General features: G+C 37.7%; 1 protein-coding gene across 1 annotated transcript in view; it reads right to left on the bottom strand.

The window, feature by feature from the left end:
* Positions 1–14,848, bottom strand: part of SULF1 (sulfatase 1) — a 98,235-nt gene extending 83,387 nt beyond the window's left edge. Inside the window, exon 1 of the mRNA XM_036742137.1 lies at positions 14,677–14,848. Coding sequence (XP_036598032.1) covers positions 14,677–14,848 — 172 coding nt within the window. The remainder of the gene's footprint in view (positions 1–14,676) is intronic.
* Between the last annotated feature and the right edge of the window lie 1,896 nt (positions 14,849–16,744).

The following is a 16,744-nucleotide window of genomic DNA, read 5'->3' as shown; positions in this document are numbered from 1 at the left end:
GAAAATGATTCTACAATATGCAGTGCATTCCATTTGGAGAATTGAGAAAGAAATATTTTTTTAAAAAAATGTACATTTGTATGTGTTGGGGGGTGGGGAGAGGCAGTAAAGGAAAAAGTCATGGATCTGTATCTTTACTACCGTGCCCAGCCAAACACTGTACCTGACCCTCAGCCAAATGCTGCAGAAAAGCCCAGGCTAGAAGTCAATAGTCTTTTCAGAACTTGTCAAGAAATGACATGGAGAACTGATGCCAAAGGGGTTGCACTTGAAACCTCAGATTTCCAACTGGTCCCACTCCTCCCCAACAACAGGAGAAGAAGCCTATGTAGTGTTTTTTTTTGACAATTAGGAACTTTTTATGCAAGCCAATGCCAGTTCAAAAAATACAAAAAGCTACCCACTGAAAACCCAGAAGCCAAAAGAATCAATATCAGTCAATAATATAACCTAACTTTACATATCTATCAATCTACCTATTTATCCACATATACAAACATATATATTTTCCTTGTAGAAACTTTTACTGTCTTATGTAAACAGGTGTATTGTTAATGTAGTTTTTGCTAGATGGAAAGATCTTTCCCATCCATTAATAGGCTCATGTGACCTGCTTAAGTCACACGAGCCTGGGTCATAAGGGTTCTGATGCTCTCTGACCCTGAAGAAGAGTATATATACTTGGAGGTTGGCATTTTGCTTTGGGGCTCACTTATGGGAAAAGTGTTTGTGTAATGTACCCAGGTGAGACTCTGGGTAGCCGTTAAGAAGCCCCCCCCCCCAGCTTTAAAAACTCAGATGTTGGTTCTTCTCTCTCTAGTAATTATGTATGTATTGCTATGGACAGACAGTTAGAAGCTCTGTCTGCTGATCTGTGTTATTTGCTCTGTTTATATAATTTCTGCTTGTAATTTCTGTTTGTATTTGCTTTGAAGTTCAGGGTGTTGACTTTTCCCCTGGACTAAGTGAATGGTATATATATATATATATATACATACACACACACACATATACATACATACATATATACATAGACACACACATACATATATATGTTTGATTAAAGTGAGATTATTGACCTCTTTAAAGTTGCTTTCCTTTAGAAAAGCAGATCAAAGAACCTGTGCTAGCAACCCTCCTGTGTGCTAGTATCATTGGTCTTGCACCCCCACAGCAGCTGCAAGCAACATTATTGTTATAACAGGAGACAAGCTTTATCATTGAGACAGCCCGAGAGTCCTGCGAAGCAATAATCCCCTTACTTTGTTTAAGACAATATTAGCTGTTTTTTCTACTTTCACCTGCTCAGGGGAGCACAAAATAGAACCAATTTTGGAGTTAATGAATAGCATCTAGGTAGCACTTATTTTGGGCTAAGCATTGAACATGTGTTATTTGATAAGAAAGTGTATGTATATGTTGAGATAAAGACTAGAGTTTAGAAAAGAAATGGGCCAACCAGCCCTTTGTGCAAGGAGCCTCTCTAGTGGAGAACCCTAGGGATCTGTCCTTGGTCCTGTGATGTTCAAAGATTTTCTCAATGATTTGAATGAAGGCATAGATGGCATGCATGTCAAATATGTAAATAACAAAAAACCAAAAGGGCTAGTTAATTAATTAATTTCTGTATAATGCTCTTAGTACCCAAAGTTGGTTGACACAATCATGGTCCAAAAGGATTTAGTCAAGAGTGATCAGCAGAATCTAATAAACTGAAGTTTAATGGGTAAAACTGAAGTTTATGCTCAAGTTCAAAATATTAACTCCATGATTTGGGAGTTGTGATTGTGCTCATTTGAAAAAAAATCTCGGGTTCTTAGTGGATTTCAAGATTATTGTGAGTCAACAAGGTAAGGCATCAACCAAAAAAGACAAGCTGAATTAAGAAAACCATAGTGTGCTCTCCTAATATTTTAAGATCTACTGTACTCTGTTCCCATCACACTATAAATGGAACATGCTGGATTTAGTACTGGGCAACACTTTTGGGGAGGACGTTGGCAAACTGGCATGAATACAGAGAAGGTCACCAGCATAAGGAAGCAATGAAATACAAGGATTAGTTGGATGAATTGAGGGTGTTTGGCCAGTAGATGAGAAGACATGGGTGGAACATGACAGTAGTCCTATTAGAGGGGAGTAATAATGATAGATAGTATTTATATTGTATTAATAGTATTTAAGGATTTACAAAAAATTTAAATGTGCGTTCTAACTTCAGCCTTACAACATCCCTGTAAGGCAGGTAGTTCTATCTCCATTTTATGGATGTAGAAACTGAGATTCACAGAAGTGATTTGCTTAAAGGTACATATCTAGTACATATCAGAGATGAGATTTGAATCAGGTCTCTTGATTTTAGGTTCAACACTCTTTCCATTATGCCAACTTAGTCCAGAAAGTAAAGCTAGAGGCAACTGGTAGAAAATACAGAGATTCAGATTTACATTTGCTATATAGAAAATGTCCAAATAATTGTCCCAAGGTGAACATGATGTCTCAGAGGATACAGGATTCTCTATCACTGGAGGTCATTAAGCAAGGACTGAATGAAAGCTTGCTAGAGATGTTGAAAAGGAGATTCAGTTAAGGTTTGGATTAGATCAGATGACTTCTTTTTAACTTTTTAAATTTTTCTCCTTTATTCTCCATCACTTTTTTTGAGACACTGACTTCTTCCAGCAGCGGGAGAGACCAAAGACACACTAAGATGACAAGCATTTCAGTACTAAGAGAAAAAAAAACCTCCCCCTCTGATAACCAAATACTAACTTTAACCAAATGAAAGAAGTCACATATTAATTGTGAATAATACATTTTGGCACACAAATGACCTGCTTTTGAAAACAAGGCCTCTTTGAAAATAGTCCATTTCTGTATAATACTCTTAGTACCCAAATTAATTTAATAGCAGCCACTAGAAAACATTTCTTTTTTCAAAGGCAAGACACACATCATCAAGGACTTTAGTTCTTGGTTGGGGCCATCTCATAGTATACAAATCCCACTGGAGAAAGCTCTGTTTGAAGGAAGATGAGATCTCCAGCACACCAAAGCATGCAAGAGAAGATCAGATGACTTCTTACATCCCTTTCAAACTTAGTGTCCTATGACCCATGATTGCTTCTGCCATTTCCAAACATTCCTGCATTCCCCATGACTGTGCTATCAGTCTTTCACATATCCACTTACTCCAATCCTTCTTTCCCTCAACTCTCAGCCCATCTGCCCCCTCCTCCATGAAACTCTTCCTTATACTTCTGGCTGAGCTCTCCTCACTCAAGTTTTTCTTTTTTTGTATTTTGGAGGGGGAAGGCAGAGCAACTGGGGTTAAGCGACTTGCCCAAGGTCACACAGCTAGTAACTGTGTCAAGTGTCTGAGGCCAGATTCGAACTCAGGTCCTCCTGACTCCAGGGCCAGTGCTCTACTCACTGTGCCACCTAGCTGCCCCTTGCTCAAGTTTTTCATAGACAATTGTGCATCTCTTCTGTGTCCATTCCACATTCTGCCTTGCAAAAACACTTAATACCATTTTTATAATGTTATATCTTCCAGTAGACCACAAGCTCCTTGAAGGCAATAATAATATAACTTTTTAGGAAAGGCATGACAGTGTAGCGGACAGAATGTCAGACTTGGAATCAGGAAATCATTTGAAGCTCATGAATGCAACTAACTAGTTGTCTGACCATGGTAAAGTCCACCATGCTCCAGTTTATTCATAAAATTAAGAAAATAACACCTGCAGTACCTATAATACCAAGATTTCATGTGAAGCTCAAATGAGGTAATGTATATAAAATGTCCTGCAACTTTTAAGTACTTTGAAAATATTGGGTATAATTACTATTTTTTCATCTTTGTATCTCCAGTGACAGAGGCAGCACAGCATAATGGACAAAGTCTCAGAGGCAAGAAGACCTGGGTTCAAGTTCCCCCACTGAGAGCCATGTGACCTTGGGAAAGTCACTCATCCTCTTAGTTATCTAAGCAATCCCCTAAGATGATAGTTTGCAGGGATTTCTATTGATAGAAGAAGTTTTTTTTCACCAGGGACTTCCCTATACCCATGAAATCACAGGTTCCATTCCTATCCCTATCCTTTTATCTCCAGTGTAAATAATAATTCCATGCACATAGTAGGTGCTCAATAGAGGTTTGTTGAATTAAATGGTAGCCTTGAAAGTTATGCCAGTAGAGTACAAGTTCTGGCAAGTCTCCAAAAGTTTGAAAGCACTCAGAGCTGTCATCTAAAGACCAACATCTGAAGACTAAGGTCAAGAAGCTCGTCATCAAACAGTCACCTTCCAGATGACTTATTTTGGTCACCCAAATCCATCCAATTCATAAAACTACCTGCTAAAGCAGGGAGCAGCTCTGATAGGCACCTGTGGAAGGGGGCCCATGCTGACAAAATGATGAAGCTTTTGAAAGTATTGATAGATCTCATATATGTAAAACGCTTTTCTCACAACTGCATAAAACTGGCATTCAAGTTATTTCTATTTTACAGATGATAAAATTGAGACTTTTGAGAATGGTTACTAGTAAACATCTATTAAGTGATTACTTCCATCACAATTTAGGGTGATCAGATCAGTATAATAGATTTAATATAGGTAAAGATCTTAGATGTCATCTAGTGTAATCCTCTCATTTTTTGGATGAGGAACCTAAGAGGTCAAGAGACTTGCCCAATGATACACAGGTTATAATATTTACAGAAGAATTATTATTCACACCTAGCTTTCCTGAACTTGAATCATGACAACCTTTCCATGTCACCCTTCTGTAAAACAGTATTTTTTTGTGGGAGGCAACACGCTTTCAATGGTTCAGGGAACTTCCACTGAAGAAACTCCCTCTACCAATTCAGATCCAGAAACTCTTTTGTAATGTAGAATCTTAGAAAGTTGTCTGTAGCACTGAGAGGTTAAGTCACTTGCCCAGGGTCACACAGAAAAGATACATGAGAGGCAGATTCTATATTCATCACCCCATACTACACTGTTCTTGTACAGTCATTTTGGCTATGTCTGCCTCATGTCCCCATTTGGGGTTTTCTTGGCAAAGACACTGCAGCCACTTCCTTTTCCAGCTCATTTTACAGATGAGGAAACTGAGGTAAAAAAGGGTTCAGTGACTTGCCCAGGATCACACAGTTAATAAATGTCAGAAGCCTAGATTTGAACTCAGGAAGATGAGCCTTCCTGACTCCGGGCCTGGCACTTTATCCAGTATACCACCTAGCTGCCCTGTGCTATGTAGCATAAACCAAATTACATCTACTCTGCCTATGACTACCGTTCCTTCTACTCCCAGACAGTACTGCCATCTTCACTTACTGTATTTTCTCTTAGTAAAGGAGTCTGTGCACAGAAAAATGCTAGAGTTAACATTTCATTTCTCTAGTGGTCACTTATCCTGGCAACTATAACTATCTGAGACATAGCCAAGAACCAAAAAGACAAGAGAAATGAATTCTAGGCAGTCAAAATAGAAGTTGTAGAGTTCACCTCCTTAAGTTATGGCCCTTACTCATGGTGAAAACCTAAAGACTTCACTTGAGCTCGTTTACTTCTCTTTGAGGCATTTCCCAAAAAGAAGCTGAAACTCAAAGGGAATGACCATGGTCATAGTGACATTTGTGTGGAAAATAGAAATACCATTTGTGAAGATGAAGGATGGCTATACCTTCAGGTCTCTGTTTCATGAGGAAGTTGCATTGAATGATACCTGAGATCTTCACTGCTCTGATACTAAACGAGGCTATCTTTGTTTAAGGAAATGGAGGAGGGGAAAGTGGCACTTTAGACTGAAGGTTGCTTTTGCTTACAATATATATAGTTCTCTTTCCTAGTACCATTTTAACAATGGGGTGGGGGAGATTTGCTGAGCAGATGTAGATAAATGTTAAAGAAATAAATTAATGATTATTATATTTATATACAATTATATCGTATATCAATTATAATTAATAAATACTGCTTTAAATAAAGCAGTAAAACTCTTTCACATAACACTAAACCTTCAAAATCATCAATGTAAGCATTCCTTCCAGTGACCCATCCATGACTGCCCCTCCTGTTTGATTGATTTTTGTTTATGTTCTCCCTCAAGTTTGCCATGTAGGGCCCTCCCAAACGTTCTGGTGTCTTTCATCTTCTTCTCTTGACACACTAAGGACACCAATGAAGGCCATGGCCTGTTGATTGGCTATCCCTTACTCTTACCATGTGACCAGTTGATCTTTTTCAATTATACAATTTTTTATGATGTCCTTTATATCACTCCTGTGTAATTACTTATTTGTAATGTGTTACAATTTACTCACACTTACTGTACTATTGACCTTTGGATGAGCCTCAAATTTGGTTCTACAGAGATTGTATGACTCATAGCCATACAACATCATTGGGTGAATATAATGATAATGATGACTGATGATGATAACAGTTAGCATTTATGTAGTCCCTATGAAGTGCTAGGCACTGTGGCAAGTTCTTTATAAATATCTCATACAACTGTGGGAGGTAAGTACCATTATTATTCCCATTTTACCTTTGAGGAAACTGAGTGGTTAAGTGACTAGCCCAGGGTCACATAGCTAGTAAATATGTGAGTCTGTATTTGAATTCAGGTCTTCCTGACTCCAGGCCCAGCACTATATCTACTACATCACCAATGGTAATAAATTGATAGGCCTTTGTCTTAGGGAGAAACTTGGGGATATCAAAAGAACTTTGTAATTCCCCAAAGGCAAGCTAGCCTGCTCTCTTCTCACTGTTGAGTTCTTGGTCTAACTATTGTCCATTTGCTGTGTCTTTACAAGATATGGATGGACAAGATCTACAGTCTATCTAAATGCATATCACAAACTGGACAATGGATTCACCCTTCCCTGTATGAATAATCAATCAGTCCAAGTCTCTTGAGTAAGCATAGATCTCTTTTAGTAGGCTCTGCAGTTTTCTGGGGATCAATGCAATCAGTTAAATGTCATCTAGATAGAGGAGCTTTTGGACAATCTCGCTATTGGGGATTATTCTTCAGGTCTGCACTGGATTTCCTCCACAAAAATGGCAAATGCTTTTGTTAAGCAGCTCTCTCTGTTTAAGGCCTGACTTGCCATGAACGGTCAGAGGGTCATTGAATAAGATTTTTTTCTACTAATATATCTTTCAAGGAATTTAGTACAGTTCTGATATATATATATATATATATATATATATATATATATATATATATATATATATACACACACACACATATGTATATATGAGCCACCTTGTCTTTAAAGTAGCATTTTGCTCTACCAAATTAAGTGCATTTAATAATCAACAAAAAATAAATACCATGGAGATCTTGTCTTCTTTATACCTTTCAGTCAATAAAGATGTATTCTGTGAAATATCATTTTTGAGTGTCTGCCTATTCTAATACTCTTATCAAGTATACCTTTGATTCTCAGCATAAAGATTATTCTCATAAGAATTAAAATTTTATATAGTATGGAAATTAGGCATATGAGTTGGTAATTATTAATGTTTCCTTGATCACCTTTTCCCACATCTCTGATATCTTGCCTTTCTTTAGATACATTGAGGATCAATCTGCCAAAGTCTTCAAAATGCTGTTGCATACATCATAAGAAAACTTCATCTGGTCCAGATGTTTTTCTTATCTTTGTTTTTTAAAGTACTATTTTCACTCCCTCTAGAAGTTTATCTGGTATATGATGTTGTTGTAAGATAATGGTGGCTGTACTATCCTTAAATCACTATGTAATTTATAGCTATCATCATCACTCCATTTTATAGGTGAAGAAACTGAGGCTTAGAAAGGTGAAGTGAAATGCCCAAGCAAGTATTAGAGTAAGGGACTGAAACCCAGGTAGCCTGACACCAGGTGCATTACTCTTTCTACTACTGAATACTACCTTTCTGCTGAATTGGCTATGACATTAATTTTAAACATTTCAGAAAGTTCAGCTTACATATCCTAAAAACCATGCTGGGGATATGGGTTTTGAAGGAGTTTCTGAAAGAATGATTTCTCTAAGAAATTAATAGGTGGCTTCAACCAAGTCATTTTATCCCAAGTCAAGAAAAATATACACAGTCAGAAATTCTAGAAGATACATTGGCATCATCACTATAACCTGACACATTCTGCGGCTATGAGACATGTCTGATCCTCTCTAGAGACAGCTCAGAAACAGCAGTGACATGCTGAGATTCACTTCCTGTAGAAACTGGAATCTCTATGTGTAATTAAATAATTTGTTTTTCATGATGAATTTTGATAGACAATTCACATATTCAACTTTTGTTTTTCAGAGTTCTTCGTGAATTTTACTATCTTTTGTGAGGTAGTCTATGTTTAACATGTAATGTTATATATTCACATGTAACCTTTCTTATTTATATATGATCTTTATTATTTTGTTCATATATGTATATGTATAATAAATTTACATATAATCTTCCTCTCTCTTTCCTCTTACCTGGATCCCCTGTAAACTGACAAAGTGTGACAAAATATAGAAGCCTAAAAGCAGGATAATTTTTCTGGTTTAAAATGCCTCATACTAAGCAGTATTTAAACTTTGAAAGTACAAAAAACATGAAAGCACTAAGCATATAGTGTTTTACCAAAATTATGGATGTTGGTCCATAGGAAATGATAATGCTTTTTGCTAAAACCAGAACAGAATAACAATTTAGACTGGAGGGGATAAGGGTTAGAAAATAAATCCATCTGGAATTTATCCAGGGAACCAAGACTGATTATTTCTTCCAGAAAGACACAGGGCCATGAAAGCCAAAAACAGTCACTCTTAAAAGACAGCATGGCATCTTTAACTTCACAGAGTTCCTTATCTCTGTGAACTATTTTGTCTGGTGTCCAATGGAAACAGAAGACTTATACTATCATGTTCTCAGTATCAATTCTAGTTCCCCAGAAGAAATATAATAATATAACAAATGCCACATAGAATCAGAGCAATGGTCAGAATCAGCTCAGAATTTCATTTCTGAAAACGACAACAAACAATACTTTCGAAGAGCCTTTGGTAGATGGTTGCCATCATGTTGACTCTGGAAGTAAGGGAGGACAACTGAGAATCAGACTAGTACACTAGAAAAAGTGCTAGACTTGAAACTAGAGGATTTGAATCTTAGCTCTTTCACTTATTTAATAACCCTATGAACCCGAACAACTCATATCCTCTCATTTGTTAAATGAGGGAGTTGAACTATATGGTCTTCTCCAGTTTTAAAATTTTAATCCTATGACCCAGCATAACAATTCTAGAACTGATTACTATTTTTAATACAAATATCACAGTTTTAATAATTTAGATTTGAAATACATATTTTCTTGAAGCATAGAAAATATGCTAGAACTAGACTACAAGTCAAGAGATCTGAATTTTGGTCCTGGATCTTCCACTAAGTATGATGAACCAATCTCTTAACTTCACTATATCTAAGTTTCCTTGTGTTCTAATTTGCATTTTAGGAGTTTTGTGCCAATGTCCTATCTCTTCTACTAAAGTATAAGCTGATAAGGAACAGAAACTTTATCTGCTTCATTTTATACTTCTAGCACTTATTAAAATGTCTTACCCACAGTAGGCACTTAAAATAGAGATGCCTGAAGGCCCTGTGATCTCATTATTCTAGTACTTCCTTCCAGAAATCCAGATTAGCAGACCTCTACAACTTAAAGTCTTAGAGAGCTGCCTGAAGAGCAGAAAGATTAAGTGACCTGTGCATGATCCCACATGTAGCAAAATGCCAGAGGTGATTATCTGAACCCAGATCTTCCTGATTCTAAGTGCTGCCCTCTAGCCACTACATCACACTCCCTTCCTCTTGGCCTTCGTGGTTGCTCACTTTGAAATCTCTTGTAATGTGAAAAAAGCTCCATAATTGTGATTACCTTGCTCCCTTTGGGCCTTTTTAGAGTTTAGCGGTATGTTATTAGAGGAATAGTGACCACATCTGCATACAACATTCTAGGTGCTAATGCATGATGGGGCTATACAAAGAAAAGATTTAAACACTTGCAAGGTCATTTCAGTAGAAGTAAAAAAATAACAGTCCAAAGAAATAATATACAAGGATTGTTGGAAGGAAGTTATTCCTAACTGAAAGATAGCTTACGCTCTCAATGTAAAAATACTATTCCCTGGACTTGATCCAGTTATAGAGAGGGTTGCTGCCTTTGACCACAGCAGTACCTTTTTTTTAACCTACCTCATCCTGTGTTCTGATTGCTTTGTTTGTGGTCTTTTTATCTTTCCAAATAAAATTTTAGTTCCTTGAGGGCAGAAGTTATGTTTCATAAAGCTTGTCTATATAGAACCTACCACAGTGATAGGCACGTAGCAAGAGCTCAAGAAGTACACACTGATGGATGGACTCAGTGATGGAAAGCACTCAAATATAGATATTCTTTAATACTCCATACTGATAGCCTATTAAATAGTAAAATTTCATATATGGAACTCTAATGATTCTTCATTGACTTTCATTGTAAAATGGGGAATACATTCATAGGAACTTTCATATGATTATGTAAGGAACTAGAATTTCATTAGTTGAAAACAAAATGGTGCTGATGAGTAAAGGAACTATAGAGATGGACATCAGCAGAATCTCAATCATTGTGAAGCATCATTCAATTAAATCAATAAATAACTATTAAATGCCTGCGATTTGCTAATGCCATGCTAGGTACTGGGGATACAAGTACAAAAATTAGATAGTCCAAGCTCTCAGGAGCTAAGATTTTATGGGATGGTATCAGTAGCATGGTATTACAACATGGTAATGGAATCTTGGTGGCCTAAATGTGGGAGCAGCACGGGGAATGAAAAAACACTTCTCCAGTGTAGACCATACCAGCTACTTCTGTTTCTTGTTTTCCCACCTGGTCAAGAAGTCAGAGAGTGGGAAAAAATAGAGCAAGTTGCTTCAATTTTGTGGTTAAAGGCCAACTGTTCTCCATTATTTCATTTTTCTTTTTCCAAAAAGGAAGTGTGTGGAATTAAGTGGGGAAAGTAGGGAAAAAGTATTAACTGTATGAAGCAGCTCCCTCCATAGGGAGGTGTAGATTTTTGTTAAAATATTTTAAAATAAATGTAACCTTCTCAGGTGGTGGGGAGGAGGAGAGGGGTAGGAGTTTAAAAAATGATATCATATAAAACAAAGGTATCGATTTAAAAAATTAAAGGAAAAGGAATGTAACAGATAAACATGTAGTGGGTTTACTCCTCATTGTTTGGTTCTACAATGTTGAAATGTTCTACATAAGGGTGCAATGGTTTAGGCTTGCTTTTATTATTTATCTTGTGTGCTTATCTGACTTTCTGGTTTTTTTTGATCATTAGTTTATTTTTTAGATCCTGAGATTTCATCAGAGTTGCCTGGGCAACTAAGTTAAGTGACTTGTCTCTGGTCATACTATTGTGACATAGCTGTTTCATGCAGTTGGATGTCGCCAAGCAGTGAGTGTGGCCACCAAGAAAATTCTTAATATGAATTAGAGGTAGTGCTTGAAACCAGGTCTTTCAGTCTTCACTATGCCAGGCTGACTATTAATGGAGTTTATAATTAAAATAAATGTGATATATCTCACATTAGAATCCCTGATTTATACATTAAAGCAAAAAATCCTCCTCTGATTTTATATCAGAGTGTCATGCTGTGTCATGAGCAAAAATTTTAGAATAACTTCTAACCCTTGCAATTATTTCTGAGAGCTGCATTTACTTTCTAAGGCCACTGGTGTCTCTTTAATAAAAATAAAACCAAATTGTAGTTTCATAAAATATTAGCTGATCCTCCCCATTGATCTTCTCCTGTTTCCTCTGTCATTTTGTCTCTTATCTCTAGCATACATTTTCAGGATAGGTAGAATTCTTAGCTTCCTTCATGTTCAAATCAGCCCTTGTACTACTTAATATTCAACACCTTTCTTGATCTCCCAAGTCTTTCATGCTCTTTCCTTTTAACCTCTAATTTATTTGTACTCTTCCCAAATTCCTTTAATAGAATGCAAGTTCCCTGAGGATCAATACTCTTTCATTTCTGCTTTTAGATGCTGAGCACCCAGTCCAAGGTCTTGAATATGCAAGGATCTGAGAAATATTCATTGAATTAAATTATGTTCCGGATCAACAATAGAATTCAATTCGATAAACATTTACTAAGGAGCACAAAAGAAGAAAATCAAGGAAATGGTGACCTTAGGTAAAGTCACCCGACGTCACAGTTAGGCTTAGGCAGTTATGGTCTTCTCTGGACAGCTCGGAACTGAGTAGAATAAGCCCTGTATTGGGACTGACAGGACCCTGAGGCCAGTTTTAGACAAGGTACAGTTTCAAACAAGGCCAGGTACAGTTTTAGACAAACTGGGAAGTGTTGCTAGTTTTTCTAATCAACTAAAAAAAAAATTAAGTGTTTCCTATGCATGAGGCACTATGAACTGGGAACATAAAGATGGATACCAGATAAATCTTGCTTTCAAAAAGTTCAGTCTAAAAAAAAAGAATGTATATAAAAATAAATATCACAATAAATAAATAAAAACAAATCACAAAAAATATCACAATAAATATTGGGATAAGTGCAAAGGACAAGTCCAGATAAAGTGATATGAGAAATTTGAGCAAGAAGAGATCACTTTCAATTTGGAGAAGGGTGAGGGGGGATTCTGGGAAGGCAGACTAGGCACCTCAGTTGGGGTTTGAAGGAAAGAAATTTTGGCAGTAGGTGCTTAAGAAAGCTTTGGAAGATTTTGTATGAACTGCCTTATATTATCTCAACTAAACTGGTTATATGATGGTCTGCAGAGTAACATAGACTTGAAGATGTGTTTCTTCTTTCCAGGTTTGCAGTGAAAGGCCAATCAATGTTCAAGGGACTTTCTGAGCTGGAACTTGTTCCCTTTCTCCCTCCTCTCTAGCACAACTGAGTATCTAGGTAGGTTATCCAGGCAAGTCTATTTTCAGTCCAGCGATCAGACTAGAAGAGAGTTTTCTGATTCATAGCGAGCTGGGAAACATGAGAATATGACCTGGGCAATTATGGGGAAGAAGTAACTGATCCTAATTTCAAAAGATCACAGATCTTAGTGGTCAACAAGTCTACCTTCCTTGTTTTGTAGGTGAGGAAATTGAGGCCCAGAAAATTTAAGTAAATTGCTTTAAAATAATCATATGGGTGGGAAGTGCCAAATTGAGAATTTGAACCCAGATCATCTTAAAGCAAATCCAGCCCTCCTTCCACTGCATAATGTTGATTTTCATGCCTACCAGAAATGGGTGCAGGGGTACAGGTGGAGGGAGCTTTTCTGTTAACTTTTTAGTGTGAATATTTGCACCTTGGAAATTGGCAAGCACTATAAATCAAGTTTTGTCCTACTGTTTTGTTGCTTTTCTAGACTTAAGAAAGCAATGGAGAAAAGGTTAATGGTACAAATTAAATTTAAAGGTGTCAAGGGTACATTTTTTGGACAGGGCAGCAGAGCTGCTTGTTAAATATTTATGAGCACACCCATATGGATAACCTAAAACTTGGGAAATCTAAGCTGAGAGGCCCAGCTTTCCTGATTGGTGACTGCCTCTCTCTGACCACTATTCAGGAAAGGTCATGCTCATTTCACCCTAGTGCTGTACTCTTTGGACTTTTCAACCCCTTCACCAGTCATCCTCTGTCCCTGGAAAAACCACTGCCCTGAAGCCATGCTCTTCTATTCCTCTGCCTGAATGGCCATTTTAGAAGTGATTGCTGCCATGTTCATTTCATTCTTGTTCAATTTACTCTCTAGACTTCTCTCCTAGCCAACCTCTTTTCCCTCATGTAGGTACCTTATCTCCTTTCCAGCACCCCATGATATGTCCTCTTCCACACTTAGAACATAAGCACCATGAAGGTTAGGACTCTTCTGTTGCTTTTATTTATGTCCTTAGGGATTAGTACAGTGCTTTGCACATAGTAGGTACTTCATAAATGCTCTCTTCCCTCTTCCCTGCATCCTATCCCCATGGGTGTGGTACTAGAGAAATGATGTAGGGCAGAAGAAGCAAAGAAAAAACCATGATTTGACTATAGTATAGCTACTAAATAGAAAACCGTAGATCCTATTAGGGTTACCCTGAAAACTCTGACATTGGGTTGTGTTCTAAATTACTGAAGTTACATATTTTTTCATAGAAAGAGCCATTATTCCTAAAGTTAATAGTGGCTGCCTGGCCAATTTTAACAACACACAATTTGTAAAACATTGCAGCTTCATTTTTGTGGGCAAACATGATTCCATCAACTTCCTTTTCTATCGATATACTTTATATATAGTTGAGAGCTTCTCAATTTTAGAAATGTTTTTGCCTAAACAGTATTTAATGTTTGCCAACAGTTTCCAACTTGCAAGGTCAAATTTTTAGCTTCCACAAATAAAATTTCCCCTCAAAACAGACTATGTCAAGCTCCAGACAGTCAAAGGAAGTGGTAAAATGCAAAATATAATACTTTGTGTCCCATAAAATCTCATTTCTAAAACTAGGTCAGCTAATAGGTACACTAACTTGGCAGGAGGCTAGAAAGTAGTGGAATTACTTATACAAAGGAGGTGAAAACAGTTTTCTTTTCAAAGTCTCTCACCTAGCTCCACGTCTTGATCATCTGTAAGCACAAGAATAATATTGGGTCTGATGTTTTTTCGTTCCTGCTGCACACGCCCTCTGAACCGTGGAGATTTGATAGTGGTGCAGAAGCTTCCCAGAAATTCTGTACCCAGGACAGCCAAAACCAGAGTCCAGCAATAGGACTTCATTGTAGATGTTTCAGTGTTACAAAACAGACCAAATGTTTGTTTCTTGGTTGTCAGAGATCTGTGGAGTCAAAAAGAAAAAGGGGAGAGGCGTAGGGAAAGAGAGAAAAGGAGGGTAAAACAAACCCAAATATCAAAATAAACTTACAAAAAGTAGTAGAGATAAGTAAAAATCAGTCAAAGCATCCAGAAAGTGACAAACTTACTCACCTTTTCTGCGAACTCGAATATTTAACAAGCTTACTCCTATCCTTTGTTTTCCAAATTGCCCCTTGACTATTTCAATTTCATTGCCAGCATACGATCTCCAGACAAGGCTTCACATGTTATATGTTTTAGGACAGTAGATAGTACCTTGAATTAAGTATTTGGGCTGAGTAATCAATTTCTGTGCTGCAGAGGTGTTTGGAACATCTGCTGATCTAGTCCTATCAGAGGAGAGAAAAAAAATATAAAGGAAATATCAGTCACAGACCTTGAGACAAGTTGTTCTGATCTGGAATAACCCTTCTGAATAGCCCACAACATGTCTTTTTTTTCCCCTCTCTCCTTCCAACACGAAAAGAGAACAGAAGGAAACAAAATACGGGACTGCTACCAATTATTTCAAACAGTATCTTACTATTCACACTCAGGCTTAAAGTTGATCATTAAAATACAGAAACGTCAGGGTCATTATCTGTGCTCAGATTTGTAACGATACTTAAAAAAAATCCTTAACAAAAGTAACATTAGAATCTAGTCTGTCAGATAACCGAGCAATTCATGTGCGTGGGTGGGTAGGTGGGTGGGTAGGGGAGGTCGAGGAAGTAATGAGAAGTTGGAAGAGAAATAACTCACCTGCGTAAAATATAGAACCCCTTTCAAGCCGTATGGAAGGCATAGCTGTCACTTGTAATCTGCATTGGATCACTACCCTGGAGCTTCCTTTCTCCTGACAGAGAGTTCATCTTAAGTGAGTGTCAGTGAAGCCCTCCCCCAGCCCCGACTATGAGAGCTCCTACTAGCTGCCCCCCATCCATCAGAGGCAGAGCTGAGCGCACCGTCCCTCTGGCGAGCCGGGGTCCTCCCTCACTGTTCTCTCTCTTCCCAGTATCGGCTCCAGGGTGTCTATCAGAGCCCTTCTCCCGACTTGTCGGTCAAACAGCCTCACTATTGTGAAGCCCCATGCGCTGAGAGCACCGAGCTTGGGCTTTGCTGCAGCACATATAAACCTGCAACTGAAAATGATTGATTGGTCCGGGGACTAAAGGTTAGCCACTACACTCTCACGTTTTTCCCCTCTTTCTTTGTACATTTCAGGCTGAAGCCGGGCAAAGCCACAGCAAGTCTCCACCGGAGAAGGAAAAGAAAAAAGAAAGAAAGAAAAAACCCAACAAAACAAAACCAAGGCCAGAGAAATAAATAAATGCCTTCCCACTTTAGAGCACTAACCTAAAACTGTCTCATTTTCTCATAGATGACTAAAAAGTGGCAAAAGACCTCACTCCTCTCCCCACTCCCCCATTTTTGAAGGCCTATGAGAAAGTCTGTATGGAAATTACTGCACCCTAAAATTAATTAGAAAGGGGCAGACTTCATCAAACACTCAACTCACACACCTGAGGCTTTGTAACTAGGCAGGCAGCGTTAGAGTAGCATTACACAAATAAGCATGACTAATTAAATGGAAGCATTGCACTATGGGAGGAAAGGACTCCACTTATTTCAGAGTGCTACAGAACGTTCCATATTTCCAGAAAGGTAAAGTGGGGGACAAAAATGCTGTATACTTTTTAGTCCTGGCCATATACATGATTTTGGCTTGCACACATACACACTCCTCTCATTTTAAGCTTTATGAGATGTTTTATAAACAACACTAACGCTCTTCACTCTACAGCTTCCAATTACTTTGTG

This window comes from Trichosurus vulpecula, chromosome 1, assembly GCF_011100635.1.
Source record: "Trichosurus vulpecula isolate mTriVul1 chromosome 1, mTriVul1.pri, whole genome shotgun sequence".
Lineage (NCBI taxonomy): Eukaryota > Metazoa > Chordata > Mammalia > Diprotodontia > Phalangeridae > Trichosurus > Trichosurus vulpecula.
Note: the sequence above shows the minus strand (reverse complement) of the source record. Positions and strands in the feature narration are given on the sequence as shown.